Here is a 16,252-nt window from a genome sequence, read left to right as displayed (position 1 = left end):
CGCCTCTGTCTCTGCCTACAGCCCAAGATAAATTGCACAGAGGTGGGTGAAGAGCAGCATGTTGAAGCAACTGATAGAAACCTGTCTCCTTTCTGAAATACCTCTTCTGCTATGTGATTTATTCATAAGTTGCACCCTTTTACTAGCTATTTTTAAATAAGTATCTAAGCAATCTGCACAATCCCTAAAATACAGTATATTAATTATGTTGCCAGTTATGGTAAACAATTCCCACGGTAATGGAAGGTAATAAATCGTCATAATGGAAATTTCTTGTAGTTGCAATAAGATTTTCAAAACATTTGATGTAAAACCAAAGCATAGTTTCTCAAATGCAAACAGATACTGTCAGTCTTTTCAGAAATTGTTCAACAGACGAACAAAGCTCTCAAATGAACTTACAGGTACTCTGGAAAATATTGACTGGTCAGATTTATTTTTAAACAGCTATTGAATATTGAAATCAGCCTCATTCATTATCTGGTATTTAAGTGTACTCAATAGCCTGCACTTTTCCAAAAATCTTTTGGTATCTGAACTTTCATGAAAATGTTCCCATGACTGTGGCCACCAGGCTCTTCTGACATTTTGTCACAGCAGCTGCTTCCCTCCCTGCCAATCCCACACACTCACATGCAACAAAACAAGCAAAAACCTTACATCCCCTTTCCTAGCATGCTTCCATACAACTGCTGCCTGCAGAACTCCTGGAGCAGCAGCCTGGTAGGGGCAGAGGAGCCCACCTGTACAGCCTGGCCACCCCTGCACCCCTGCCCGTGGGTATGCAAGGTACAGGGCAGCACGGGGAGGGAAAGTCACCACTCCAGCAGCAAGCCCTCTCCTTTGCAGTACAGTCCTTGCTGCCCCTTTCACTCCCAATTCAGCTCACCTCAAGCATCAAGCTCAATGCAGCAATGATAGTTCTCTACTTAAAGCAGATTTGAGAATACTGAGCAAGGCAGTGATAGCCATCCCTGAAGGAATACCCTGACCCTGGCTCAGCACCTAAATGATGGGGAAATAATCTCTGTGACCCTTGAGGCTGGGGGCTGTTTTGCCCAGAACATTTTCTGACCCTTCCTCTAAAAGGCCTGATCCTCCCATCACTTTCCCATTCAATTAAACAGTACTTAGATATGAAAAGCTGCTGATTTCAAACATTTCCTTGCTTGATTAAGGCTTGCTCATCAGGAACAATTCAGTGACAAGGCTTGGATGGATTAACTTAGCTAACTTGCATATATATCTTAATGCAGACAAATGGGTTGTTTTGTTCTTATTAATATCAACTATTATCTTTATTTCTGCTTTGACTCATATTCTGAACCTCAGTCAAGCAAGACTTCTCAGAGCAGAGCTGACTGAGAAATTAGTCTTTACAATTTAATGGAACACGTATGTGTTTGCCTCAGTCTGATAATGCATGCAGACTATTATCTTGATAATAATGGAAGAGCAGACTTCCTATTTGTAAATGACAGAAGGGAATAAAACAAAGGAAACTTGCATCTTCAGCTATCCAGTGGATAAAGGACTGCTTTTCCCATTTCCATTTCCACTTTCACACTGCAGAGATTAACGCATTTGTTTTGAAGTATTTAGATGATCTCAGATTTAGTAAAACAATTTGGAGGATTTCTTTTAATAAAATGTAAAGTTTGAACAAAATTTTACTTAGTATTTACTTGCTAGGCAAATTTAGAGTTTCCATCTTATACCGCATATAATACATTTCTGAACACTCTATGTAATCTACAGCAATTGATACAAAAATTATAGCTGATATCTACAAAATAAGTCCTAACAAATAGAGGGTCCTCAAGAAAAATCTCCCATGCAAACAACAAAACATTTCTGCAAAGGCTGTGGGACATTTCACACAAGACAACACAAACATACAGAGAAAGAAACACATAACTGGTGACCAGGTATTTGGAAATATTATATAATAAATATTGCTATTCTCAAATTTACAAAGAAGCTCATAACAAACCAAAAAACTTGGGGCTTAGTACCATCGGAAAATGCTATCTACTAAAACAAAAATATTTTCTTCAATAAATATCAAAAGTAAAGTACACCTATTAGCAAAAAGAACTACTATGAATACATTTTTCACGGATACCATTTTTGATATAGACATTAATGAACTAAATTTGGCAATGGAGTGTATTTGCCCTGCTTAAAGCTGAAAGTTAGAAAACATGAAACATGCTTGCCTCAGAATAGTAAAATAAATCACTTGAAAAATCAGTTATCCCTCTTCACAAAAATATGTGAGTTTTCATGAACATCAAAAGCCAAGCAAATTAAAAAAGAAAAGCATAAAAAGCAAATTCTTACTTTAACTTCCACTGTCTTCCCACCTTGCTCGATATGCCTCTCAAGATATTCAGAAGACAGCAAGTCACTGCAAGAAGAAGAAAAAAAGAACCATTAGCCTCGTGGACATGTTCTTGTGCTCCCTCTCAGCAAGCACCAATTAAAAAATTACATTTGAAAAGGGAAAAATCTGCAGGACATTTTTCCTAAAATGTTCATTAAAATCACTGAAACAACCATTTCCAATGGAGTTACACAGTGCATGGGAGACACAGACTTTTAACAGCTGAAGATGGGACAAGGAAGACTGAGGGGAGTTTCTTCATGGAAGGTCCAAAACCAACCACTGACACTGACTGTCATTCAAGAGACTTTTCTGTTTGCAGCTGAAAGCGAACAGCATAGAGGTTAGGTGAACTTCAGAAAAAGCCAAAAAGCATAAGGATGGGAAACCAGTTGGAATCTGAGGGGAAACAGCAGCTGTGTTGGCATGCTTCAAAGGACATAATGGCACAACAATGTCGTGACCTTGTGAGACCAATGAGCTCGGGTCCACACTGCCTGGGCAGGCAAAGCCGTGGGCGCCAGGAGCTGCAGCCCAGGCAGGCTCACAGCACATGTGTACACAAACCTGGGAGCCCTGCAGCTTTGGCAATGCCACAGGAAAGGCTCTGGGCAATAGCAATCCCAGCCTCCAAGTACGCAAGGACTTGGAACAAACAACAAGGAGAAAAAACAATCAGACCTGAGGCAAACATATATAAATTAAATGGAGACTGTATTTACTAATGCTAAACCAGTCAAATCATGTTCCTCATAGTTATTTGCTAGTAAGGCAAACCACAGAATCACAGAATTGGTAAGATTGGAAGAGACCCCATTATCTACATAAATTTCACTAAGCATGTTCAAAGACTACAAAATTTTACTGAGATTAAATCAGTATAAAATCTTGCTGTTGTTCCACCTCACTGACGATTAAGGTGGAAAAGATGATTAATTGGTAGAGAAAACCTGACAAGAGGCAAGTTGGCCGCTGGAGCAGGAGGAAGTGAACACACACCTGCTCAGCAGAAGAAACAAAAATTTAGTCTTTCTCCTTCGAACAGCATAACACCTGAGCTTAGACACGAATTGACCTGATGAGGAGGGTAGGAACAGCAGAGCAGGAACCAGGGCAGTGGCTGCTCAGCTTTCCAGAGCTTCACCCTGGCCAAACAGGTAGCAGAATCATGGACATTTTTGCTCAGAGACATTGGTGACTGCCCTGAGTGAGCCCCAGGCAGGACAAACTGCCAGCTTGGTATTTGCATTAATTACCCAGGCACAAAATCCAGGAGCATTCCAATGAAATATGCTGATAACATTAAATTGGAAAGCACGGAAAATAAAAAATTGAAAAAATCCCACAGGAAAAACGTGGATGATCTTCTGGATTGATTATTAGAAATAGGATCAAATTCAATTGTACAAACAAAAAAATTATGCACTTAAGGGCTGGAGGGTATTTCTATTAGTTCTTTTGGGGTTTTTTTTCTTGGGTTTTGTTTTTTTTTTAGGTCCTGGTTTATATGGAAGGGAGACATGACCACACCAGTTTCTGGCAAAATGATTTGGCAGATCAATAGAATGTCTTCCTGGAAAACACAACTATCATCCCAGAATACATCAAAGAAGATGTATTTCCAGTCAAACTGAGGTATGATTAATAACACTGCCCAAAGGAGACCTCTTTTCAAATACTGCAGACAGGCACTGGACAGCTTTGCTTGCAAAGTTCCATTACCTGCAAACACAGAGAGGCTCCTGAAGTCTAGCAAAAATTGAGTTGTGAGGGAATGTGAATGCACCACACTTTATAGGTACAGGAAAAACTAATTAGGCTATAGAAGATACTGGCAGAATCTCAAAGTTATAAGGACTGTGAATGAGTCAATGAAAATTGGATGTTAAAAAAAATACTTTGTATCTAAGTGTAAGGGACAGAGGCAACAAAACAAGAGATGCTAACAAATTTCGGAATGGGAGCATCCCTGGGGCAATTGTCCATGGAGGTGGGATTTCCTGTGACTCAGTAGGTTCACAGCTGGTCGTTGCTGCAAGCAGAAGTCTCAATGTCCCCCCAGGAGCAAGCACTGAACCCACCTTGTGTCAGCAAAAACCCTCATCAAAACACTCTCAGTGTCAGAGACAACTCATCAAAATACTCTCGGTGTCAGCACTGCCACTCCTCAGGGGACACTCGGGAGGGCTCAACAAAACCTTGGTTTTGCTGCATTAGGGAGCTGAAATCCCTTGACAGGAGGTACAATCAGCTCCAGATGCAAAGGGGGGAATGAGCAGCTCTCAACAAGGGTGGAAGAAAGAGTGAGTGACTCCCTTGGCCACTGCAGAACCAGCAGGAACCCCTTTAATTCTGGTCAATAAGTATATTGATGCTCGGCACAGCTGCCTGCAGATGACCCATCACTGAGGAGCAGCTAAAAGAGATGCTGTTGAGTTACTGATTACAACAGTCTGATTCTTCTTAGAAGTGAATATTAAATATTTAGGATTCTCATGCCCTGGGGGAAGCTCAAAGACTTCCATAAGGTCTTGTATGCATTCTCCAGATTTAGTAATTTAGACAGATGTTCTCTTAAAATGTATTTAGTTTAGCTTGCTGAAGTTAGTTATTATATAGTTTCCCAGCATTCACTACATTCTTTCAGCAAAAGTTTATGCTTCCATAACTTTAATAAAGATTCCTTTATAGCTTAGGGCCCTACTTCTACTCTTCATTATTTCAGGGGGACTCAGTTAAACTAATGTCCTCTTCCTTATCAGATGGACACAAAGGCTTTCGTGCCAAGAAAGAGGCAAGAGATTATAAAGTGTAAGATAGTAAAGTAAATATATAGGACAAAGATTGAGATCAAACAGAATAGCTTTACTCAGGGAGACTTCACAGTTGTATTTGGAGGGATGACAAGGAGAAACACAGGTTCTTCTCCTGTGGGTCTAACAAAATTACTGCTTTTTAAAAGACGCTGCTGTTAATGTTTTAATGTTCTGGAAGATCATATGCTATGTTCTCAAAAATCCGGAAATTGTGTCTGGCATGAGAAAACAAAGACATTGATCATTCTCTGCCTTGTACAACACAAGAATTAGAAGTTAACAAAAGAGGTCAGTAAGCTCAAAACTAATTAAAAAGAACCTTTTCTGGCATAGCCGCTGATTACAATGTTCAACGTATTCCAGGAAAGCAGGAATGCTAGAGGTTTGTACTGGTCCAAGCTGGGAATGGGCAAGTTTGTGGATGCAACTGGGGGCTGCCAAACACACAGACACTGCATCTCACTCAGAGTGTTGGAGTCTGGAAAAGGGCTTGGGAGAAGCCTCATACATGCTTGCTCAGCTCTTTCACTTCTCCCTCACCATCAGCCCTGGGCTACTGGGACTGGGCAGTTGGCCAAGAGCTCCTCCGACCCGGCCTGGGCTGCTGTGCCTGCACCTTGGGAGGATCCTGTTTCTCCCCAGGGTTACACAGTGTCCTGTGGCATCCAGCTCCAGGGTTGCTGATGGTCAGTCAGCTCCTCTTCTCCCACCCATCACCCCAGTGATGGGCACACCCAGGCTGCTCAAGTTGTATTGACTTTCAAACGAGGAAAAGAACAATTCTTAAACAGGTCTTTTTGTCTTCCTGCTCAGTCCTTACTTTAAGGACAAAAAGGCTGGAAACAGCTGGGGAGCTGCTGGCATTCCCACCCCTCAAGACTTGTGACAGACCTCTCAAGGTCTGTCACAAGTGCCTAGATTCCCAAAATCAAACCTGTCTGGAAGGAAAACACCACAAGGTCACCTGCCTGCACAGCTCCCGGGGACTGAGTCCATAGCTTGCAAACAGACCACTGATCTGAAATGCAGAGACATTTTTAAAGCCTATCCTAAGTAATATGGCAGGATATGTCTGAGAATATTTTATCAGTAGAAAAATCCATAAATGAAGTCATGTTATGCTTTACTATTATGATTCACAGCACTGAAAATATCATAAAAACCACAACACTCTTGCAGGTCCAATAACACAACCAATGCTATTAAAAACTAAGCTACAAACTAACCATTATACACAATCTTAAAAACTCAGGCCAAAAGGTATCACCTCCTAGGTGGAATCATGTTTGTCTGCATTAACACTACCAGCACAGAACTGCATCATTTTGATAAAGGCCTGCCTTTAAAACACACAAAAATCTAGATTAAAATACTTGCAAAATATGATTAAAAATTATTTAAGCAAGAGAAGACAATCAGCATTAAAATAATATGCATTTCAACATAAATAAATAAACATTTTCCTATGGTAGAAATGAAGCAGGAATAATTTAGCTTGGTTGCTGATCTATCCTAGAAAACATCTTCGTCAGCTTAAGTGGTAGTTTTAGCATTAATTAAAAATAAAACTGGCATGTTAAAAAAAAAAAAATTGTGAAAAAATCTTAGAAACAGAAGAGATGGAGAAAACCACATAGAAAAAACACCAACACTAAAGTTGGCAATATTGCAGAATGAGATTTTCAAAAATATTTGCTGAGGCATTGATACAAAATTTTTGAAAAGGCATTACAAAAACCTGCATATGTTAAGACCTAAAAATAAAACATTTCACAGGAAAAAAAAAGCACATGTGATCTGCTGCTTTTACAAGGAAATACACTGCTATGCTAATAATGGCAATTCTGTTGTCAGAGGTCTGTTATTTCAGCGTACACAAATTATCTAATGTCATTTTGTGTACAGCAGCAGCATTTTTGAAGCATTATCTAAAGTCCATATGAGCCTATCCCATACAGACCTAATAGCATAAGGGCCAGAACAAAAAAAAAAAAAACAAGCTCCTCTTTGCCTTCCAGTCTTCCCAGTCACAACAGTACACAAGAGGCAGAAGCTGGGGAATTTTATTACAGAATAGGCCCCCAGCTAAGGAAATTATCCTTATCCAAGATGCATAGACATGCATTTCAATTCCACCTTGAATCAAAGGTTTACCAAAACAAAGATGCGATTGGGAATCCAGGAAAACATATTAGCTTTGGATATAGATGGGTTCCACAGCAGAAAGAGGCTGCTCCAGAAAGAAAATGAGGTTAAAAAAGTGGTAGCAAAAGAAAAGAAGACAGGATAGGTCAAGTGTTTAAAGAAACAGAAAGAGAAAACAAGAGATTACAAAGTACTTCTGGTCAAAAGAAGAAAAAGAAGAAGTAAGTAAAGATTTTTATAAAGGAAGAGGTTTGCATTTGAATATGAAATGGAGAAAACCCTGGGAATTATCCCTGTAAATTTAATAGAAACTTTCACTTTCAATCAGAGAAGGAAAATGCCTTTCGCCAGCTTCTGAAGAGAAATTAACTCTCCATATTTAAGAGACTGAAAAGTCTAAGAGTTATGGAAGAAAAAAGGCAGAAATTATAGGGTTTTATTTAGGGCCACAGGAAGAATTACAAAGTTAAGAAAGGTAGAAATAAAGGGAGTTCATAAACATAGTATTATAATGTATCTTTGTCAGCATCAGTGTTATAAATAAAAAGAAATTACTGGCTTCATTATAATTTGGTATCATTTATGTGTCTCCTTGAACACTGCAGAAATTCTTTATTATTTATTCATCCTCTTTTGTCTCCACAACTCTCCATTATATACACCTGAAATTTCATATTAAATATGGTGCCAGACAAGGACATCAAATGAGAGATCTGAGGGAAGATGCATTATTGAAAAGGAAGACAAGATCTTAGCTGAAATCAGCAGAAAGGTCTGGATGGGTTGAATGCCAGCAGGAAATTATCAACAGATATATGGAAACCTTCCATAGAAAAGAGCAGGTTCAGGGAAATGATGAAGGCACTGATAAGAGATAGATGCCATATCAACTGCACAATTAATGCTGGCCCATGGGGCAGAGCCAGCTGTGAGAAGGAAGCCTCCTGCAACACCACGCTTGAGAGGGCTGCAGTAAGAGGAATGGGCACTGTCAGGGTACCAGGCACATGATGATGAGGAAGCTTCCCATAGAATGAAATATTTTCCCCCAGCAACAGAAATAATAGCCATGGAAGGAGCAGCTATCAGAGGACATTTTTAGTACAGCCCATCCTGTACACCAAGAAAGATAAGGCGGGTTGATTGCTGTAGAACAAAGAGCATGAAAGTCTAAAACTAGATGAGAGGAAGCAGAATGGATGTTTCTATCTGCCAGTCAGTAAGAGTACAAAGGACAATTTCTATTATCTTGCATTACTCTCTAGTCCTGGAACATTTTCAGTATCAGCCATGAGTTAACTAAACATACAGGAAGATAAACCCAAAAAAGTCACTTATCTGGCAGATTTCTGTATCTCACTACATGAGACACTTAAATTCTCCTTTATCCTTATGCCTACCCAAAAGCCTCCTCTCTGCTCATGCATGATCTTTCTTTGCACTTCAGGGGGGATTAGCTATCTCCATACTCCATGAACCAATCTGCTTTAATAGCCACAGCTCTGAAACTTTCATCTCCTTCCCATCAAAAGAATTGCTGAATTTCTTTTTATGTGGATGTTTAATTTAATTAATGACTATATCTGTTAAGTTAGCCAAATGGACTAATCAATCAGAATTAGATAGCTTCTCGTAGATATGGCAGCAATTTTCAGAGTATCTACTCAGAGGAAGGAGAAAACAACTGAGGAGAAAAAGAGACAGTTCTCGTCTACACAAATTGAAGTTTCACCCCTTTTTAAAATATTCTTACTGTACTTTTCTGTCCCTGTTGGAGCTAACATGAAAGGAGGAATGGAGTAAGAAATTTCTTAATTTTTCTACTCCTACTAACTATTTAAGTTTTTCTTAAAAATTAAACTAGGAGCTTAAGAACGGGTTAATTTCTCAAAGGATTATACATAAATGCTGAGTAGTATCCACTCTAAGTCCTTTCCTGGAGCTTAATTTCACGTTTCACAAATTACACAACTTGAATCTCTGGTGATGGTTCTTCCAAATACTAATATTTGCTCCCTTTTTTTCCTCTCCAAGACTTCTCACTAAGATCCCTAAGGCCATCTGACTTGAAAATGCACTTGGTCCTTAATCCTTTAATAGCTATTTTGCCTGCAGGACAGGAGAGTAACTGCCCTGCACCCGAGTGCAGACAGCAAACTGCAGAGCAGCTCTGCAGCCCTGAGCAGGGCCTCCCCCTCTGGCTCTAGAGAAGGAGCCTCACAGTTCTGGCTTACAAACAGCATGTGTTTCATTTCTGACCTGGCTTCGTTTCTTGATGGGAAAAGGTTTAAGCAGGTTGAAGACATTCCTCCTTAGTTTCACCAAATTTCTGTTGCACACATGGCTCCTATTATTAGCATAAAAAAGGAGAGAGTACACAACAGCTGCAAGGAAAACCTGAGAAGCAACAGCTGCAGTTGGAAGGGTCAGGCTGGAATGGCCAAATCCTGCTGGACATGCCCTGTGCTCGTGAACTGCACCCGAAGCACATCCAGTGCCATTCTATGGTGCCACTCTCCATCTATGGTTACCACACCAGGGACTTTTTGGCCTGTCCTTTACAATCTTTGCAATTCAGTTTGAGCTCCTCTATTTGAATGACCATACAGGCAATTCTGTGAGCATCCAATGATGAACAGATACTTCTTGCATTTTCCAGGGGAAAAAACTTAGAAGCTTGTATTTAATTTCTGCAGCTAGGAAGAGACATACTTACAAACTAATCATTTATTCATATCATTACAAGTTCCTTACCACTATGTTTTAAGGAAATATGAATAATGCTCCCTACCCCAATAAACTAGTAGCAAAACATAGCTAAAGTAGCTCTGAAATCATAATTTCAGGTTCTATTGTTTATGGCAACTTAAATATTAACAATATTTTTATTATATTTCTCCAATCAATATTAATATTTCCTAATACAAATATTGAAATTGGCAAATAGCATCTGCTATGATATATAATGAACAGGTTTTTTTAAAATAAGGTATTTTAAAATATTACATGGCACAAGCACTGCAAAGGGTACAAATTCAATATGGCAGTTAATTCATGCTGCTGGTAATGGAGGGATGGTGATTACAGTTTTCTCCTTCAGATAAGCGAGAGATTTAATCTAGTGTCCTAACAAGGAAGCTGCACACACACACACAGAGCCTTCCCAGTATCCACGGAAAGACACTACTACTCAAGATACCCTAGTGCTAAACTAGAGACTTCAACAAGCAGAAAGAGCAGACAGCAGGTGTTTGCAAGATTCTTGTCAGGCAGAAAGGTGAAATGGGATTTTTCTAGCTCTAAACTTCTGTTTTCACAGGCAGAGTTGAAAGCAGTCTGGTCAAGGTTCTCTTGTCTACTTATCCAGGAGCTTTCCTGACAGCACTGATGGCAATGCAAGGGTCAATAAAACCTCACTCTTTTTTTGTTAATGAATAATTTACACCAGTACTTCTTCAAGAAATTACTTCTTTTTTTCTTACAGAAATTTCAGAAATCCTATTAAAATGAACATGTATTTTTAGATCATGTTCCCTTACTACAAAGCAGTTTCCTCAATGCCATTCTGCTCATACACTAGTTATTAAAAGTCAGGATAAAAACAGTTAATTTTAGTATTTGAGAGAATGGTTATTTAATAAGACAGGGAAGAGGAATGACACAAGAAGCACAGGCCACACATTTCCCTACATAAAGGTATTAGTGTGGTGTAATCCTGATTTTTAATATGTCTCTTCATAGAGTCATGCTGTTTTATACTACATGGAAAATCATTTCCCAAGTAAACTCACTTGTGATTTCAATCACATTTCAATCCAACTCTGTGCATTGTCCATAAATGCTATCTTGAAAGATAATAACTGAAAATTGAATGCATAAGTATTATACATGGCCTCAGCATTACTTCATGCTATTAAAAACAAGCACACACATTTTGTACAGGACACCTGTTATCATTTAGTGAACGAACTTTATTAAATATATTTATTTGGCAGCTTACTTCAAGATTTGCCCTCAAATTCTAGTTACTGTATACAGTCTTGCCCTGCAGCAAATATACAGATTATTCCTGCATTCATGAACATTTTCATGATGCTCTCTCAAAGCACTTCCCTCTGCACTGAAATGCTGTAAAGTATCTCTTTGGTTTGGGTGCCCAGTCTGAAACTTGACACATCTATTACAGAAACACAATGTCTTTTTGTGTTGGTTTGAAAGTAAAACCAGTGCGAGACTCCAAGTCAGTAATACCATTTAATAGGAGAAAAGAGAAAAAAATAAAATACATGCAATAATATAAAAGAAACAACCACCAACACAGTCAGAAATACAACCTGACACCCTGTCAGTCAGGGTGTTGGTAGCAGTCCGTATAAATGGTGGCTGCAGTCCTCCTGGATGACAGATGTGGTTCTGTTGAAGCAGTGCTCCTGTAGAAGGTGCAGTTTTCCTCCGAAAATCCAGCAATGATGTGGAAAAAGGTCCGACTTTCCTCTGGGATCCAGTAGAAAGGTCTGCCCTCGGGTCCCAAACCCCAGTTTTTTATCTAGGTAGGAAAGGCTTGGCTCCTGCCCCTGGTTGGGGCATCTCCCAATGGGGTGATGTAATCTTATCAGTCACACAATAGGACTTAATGGCCCATTAACAGAATATATCTTCTGGAGGAAGGATGGGTTGTGAATAGATAACGATGATCATCCCCCCATCTTATCAGATGGCACATCAGCAGAGGATATCTCCCACAGAGATAAGGATCACCACCCCTCCCACATTTTAACAGATGGTGATAGAATACACATTTTTGCATTGTACCCCAGGACACTTTTTCATCTTAAACACATTTCAGATGTGTCCTGCTCTGTGTTGCAGCCTGGACAACTCTGGAGCTCTTGAAGCTCTTCAGAGCTGATCCCAAGTGTCCTCTTCATGGTAACAAAAGAACAAGGAACTGTCACTACAGCAAAGGGTGAAGGCTTCAATCTGGGGGATTTTTGTCCAGAGCCATGCAGAAAACCCCTGTCAAAGCAGCCAGGCATCACCACTTGCCTTGCACACACACAATTTACAACCCAGTAACAGGCAAACCAGGGCTGTCCAGCAAACCACCTCATTGCCAGCACAGCCTTGCTTCACTCCCAGACTACTCTACATTGCCAAACAGTGTACAATTACAGAAATAAAATTTGAAAAATGAGATGCAGAAAAAAGGAATACAAAGGAGCCAAATTATGTTCTACCTCTGCTTCTGCCTTTCATCACCTTCTCCCAGTCTCCCCCTTACCATACCTATTTCCCTCTCCCTGCCTGGTCACATTCCTACACCTCCTTTACTCCCCAGCCCATCGCCCCTTCTTGCCAACCAGCACTTCCATGCCACTGCTTCCTACAGCTGCATGATGCCAAGGAAGACCAGAAAAGGAGCCAGTATTGATACTGGAGGAGAAATTAGTGAAGAAATAATGAGCCAACTATTTTCTGGGCTATGGGCCTCTGATATACCAGGGAGGGCAAAAAATACACCTCCTATATTAATCAAACTAAAGGAAGGGAAACAGCCAAAGTTAAACAATATCCCTTGAAAAAGGAAGATAGAGAAGGAATTGGCCCGATAATTGAAAACTTTCTGCAATTAGGATTATTAAAAGAATGTCAATCTGATTTCAATATTCCCATTTTACCTGTTGGAAAACCTGCTGGCTCATATTGCATAGTACAAGATCTACGAGCTATCAATAAATAGCTGATGATCTTTACCCTGTAGTGGTCAATCCATATACTCTATTAACATGCTTGACACCTGAACTAACCTGGTTTACTGCTTCAGATCTGGAAGACGCCTTCTTTTGCCTCCCTTTCCATGAAGCCAGCCAGAAAATTTTTGCCTTTGAATGGCAAAGCCCTAAGAGCAGGTGCAAAATGGCTCACCAAATGATACACGGAAAAACTCTATAACTCGTAAGAAATGTGAGTTATCAAGTAGGTATGCATTTATTCAGCGCTGAGGTGCACGGGGATAATTCCTCCCAAAGCATGCACACTGAGACTTCAAACTGCTGCTCTATTTATTCCCTAAAAGCCTAGGATTACACAATACACCTCATACATATCCATGTCCTAACCCCGCCTACCCTCACTTCGTATTCAAATGAACCAAAAGTCCTTTTGTGCTTGTGCCTCCCCAGTTCAGGGGTGGCAGGGGGTCTCTGATAAAGGCTTCCAAACTCTTCATCGCACTTGAACTTTTCAACTTTGTCTCTGGACCATGCGTCTTAGCCCTTTGAGCACATTCCAGACCCTGAGATTAGTTCTTGCTGGTTTAGGGTTTTGGATTTATCACTTATCACTGGTAGCCTTGCACCCCTCATCCTGTTTGCAAGTTTTGGCTCCATTTATCACAAAGCAGTCTGCCTCTCCTCCCAATTTTTGCAAGCATAGTAAATGTCAGACATTCCTTATTGTTTTGGTTTTTGATGAACTATTCTTTACTTTTTAATTCCCTGTCTCAGCATCTCTTCAAGAGAGATACAGTTTGGCATTAACACTGAACTTACCCAACTTAAAATGTGCACCCTTAATGACAGCAAAGCTTTCCCCCACTGTGCTGTCATTTCTTTTATAAGCACTTAGGGGCCCCTAACACTAATGGTTACCTGCTGCTTGAACTTTGCATTTTATTCTGAATATCTGAAAGATTGCACACCCCAATAATTTTTTATGTAGTAGTCACCAAGAATCATTTCTCTTAAACAGTGTGTTTTTATATATGGAGAATTCACATAAATAGAATGAAAAGATACAGAGAAGTTTGGGGGTTTTGTTAATCTAGTGATTGCATCAACTATTAAAGTACCTGAGATATTTCAGTGAAAAAAAGGACCAGAAAAAAAGGTTACCACTACTTTTATCTTTGTTCACAAAAGATGTTAACTATAGAAAATGGTATACCCGAAAATAGTTTCAATTTAAAACATTGCAAACCTTAAATCTAGGAACTAGATTCCAGAAACTGTTCTGCAGATGAAAAAATGTTAGAATTTCAAAGAGATAGAAATGGCTTGAAACTCTAAGATATTGAAAAAGCCTCTTGTTGGTAGAAGGGCTAAGAAAAAAAATGAGTCATGACTTGAAGAACATCTTCAGTGACAGGCAATTTAAAGAGCAAGAAGTTGAAATTACCTCCTGTAGCACTATAATGTCTCTAATTTGATAAAGAAAGTAAATCTTAATAGCATGGATCATTGTGTGGATCAGAAGTCAAAGGCCTCACACTTCAGTTGTGGGTGAACCTGGATTTTAGCTTGAAACTAAGCAAAAAAATTCAATCACACTGTTAAGAGAGACAAGGAAAGAAGTCTCTTGAAGAAGCAGGCTGCATTACTGGGAAAATATCTCAAAATATCCATATAGGACAAATGACACAAATACTTGTGAAAATAAATTCGTGGCCCATCTTAAAAATGAATGAAGAGTGGGAAGACAAGACCCCCTTAACCACCGAATCCTCAGGAGCCAGATTCTGAGACAACACTAACCACTTAACCCCAGTCCAAGAAATTATCACAGCTCCCTCAAATTTACAATCATCAATCTTCATTTAGCATACACAATTACAAGAGTACAGCTAGCTTCAGAGGCAGAAAAATCCATCTCCTAATGCTGTACCAAGTCAAATTTTTGTATGTCTTGCCAGATGGCTCTGGCATTGCTGATGACCCAGCAGGTTATTTTGCCTCCCTGTGTGTTACCTACCAGTAAATCATCCTCTCTAAACTCAAAAGGCTCTTCAGTTTGAAGAGAGGATGGGGGAATATGATAGAGGTTTACAATATCATGTGAGCCATAGACAGAATTCATGCAAAGCCATTATTCTCCTAACTCCACATTAGTAAAATAGGGAAGTACTTGAAATTAGAAGACCAATTTAAAACAGATCAAAGAAAGCACTATGTCATACAACAAGTTGTGAATCTCTGCACCACATTTCCACAGGAGGCTTCAGAGGCAAACAGTATCAAAAGGTGTCCCTGAAAGGGACTGAAGTCATGGACCATGAGTTCATAAACAGGTACTTTATAAAAGGCACACACAGGGATGTGCCTTCTGGCATCTCCATTCAAACAGCCATGGATGTTGTGGGGGTGAGTGGAATGGAACCTGAAAGTGGCCCAGCACATGTGCTCTTTCACAGCCTTCCCATTTCCAGTGCCAGGACAGATGGACCCCTGGTAGGATGCAGTTTTATTTCTTTTATGTTTAATCACTGTCACTGTTTCTAAGGGTAAAATGAATACAGTCATTTTGTCTTTTAAATTTACTTTTCTATCCAAGGTCATTTCCTGAAACTGAGAGAAAATACATTTGTGCTTACAGGATGCAAATTATTTTTCCACCTGTTAGCACAGGATTGCTTTTAAACACTTGGTTCATATGCATGAGATGCAAACTACAATAGGTGTACAGAAAAACAGTGGTCAGCATCACCCTGCTGGCTGCATCCATTGCAGAGGCTGCTCCACATTTGCAGCTGGAGATCCATTTCTGTAAATGCAGCTATGACAGTTCTCCCTCTGCTGCTTCATGGATGGGATTATGATTCAATTCATACTAACAATCCTACAGCAAAACTCCTGCTGGTTCAAATATCTCTTCCTTTTGTTATCATAGGTCTTACATCCTTCATACCCTAAGACAAGTTTTATTCCTCTATATACAAAACTCCCCATATTAACACCCCTCAAGACAACAAAGCTCTGTATTAAGACCAGTTATGCTGGTAGGTGGCATAACTTGGCTGGTTTCTAAGCAGTAAGAAAGAGAACAGGATCAAATCCTGTTCAAATCCTGGTGATCATATATCCACTAGTGGTGATCATATATCCACCTAAATTGGTGCACTGATTGGTAA

The 16,252-nt window shown here is 39.6% G+C and overlaps 1 protein-coding gene across 1 annotated transcript in view; it reads right to left on the bottom strand.

The window, feature by feature from the left end:
• The window catches only part of ADAM22 (ADAM metallopeptidase domain 22), a 133,100-nt gene that overhangs the window by 71,088 nt on the left and 45,760 nt on the right, over positions 1–16,252 (bottom strand). Inside the window, exon 4 of the mRNA XM_088159956.1 lies at positions 2,344–2,410. Within this exon, the coding sequence (XP_088016082.1) occupies positions 2,344–2,410 (67 nt within the window). The remainder of the gene's footprint in view (positions 1–2,343; positions 2,411–16,252) is intronic.

Source organism: Sturnus vulgaris, chromosome 1 (assembly GCF_052056855.1).
Source record: "Sturnus vulgaris isolate bStuVul1 chromosome 1, bStuVul1.hap1, whole genome shotgun sequence".
In the NCBI taxonomy this organism is placed as follows: Eukaryota; Metazoa; Chordata; class Aves; order Passeriformes; family Sturnidae; genus Sturnus; species Sturnus vulgaris.
The sequence above is the reverse complement of the archived record's forward strand: the minus strand, read 5'-3'. Positions and strand labels throughout refer to the sequence as shown.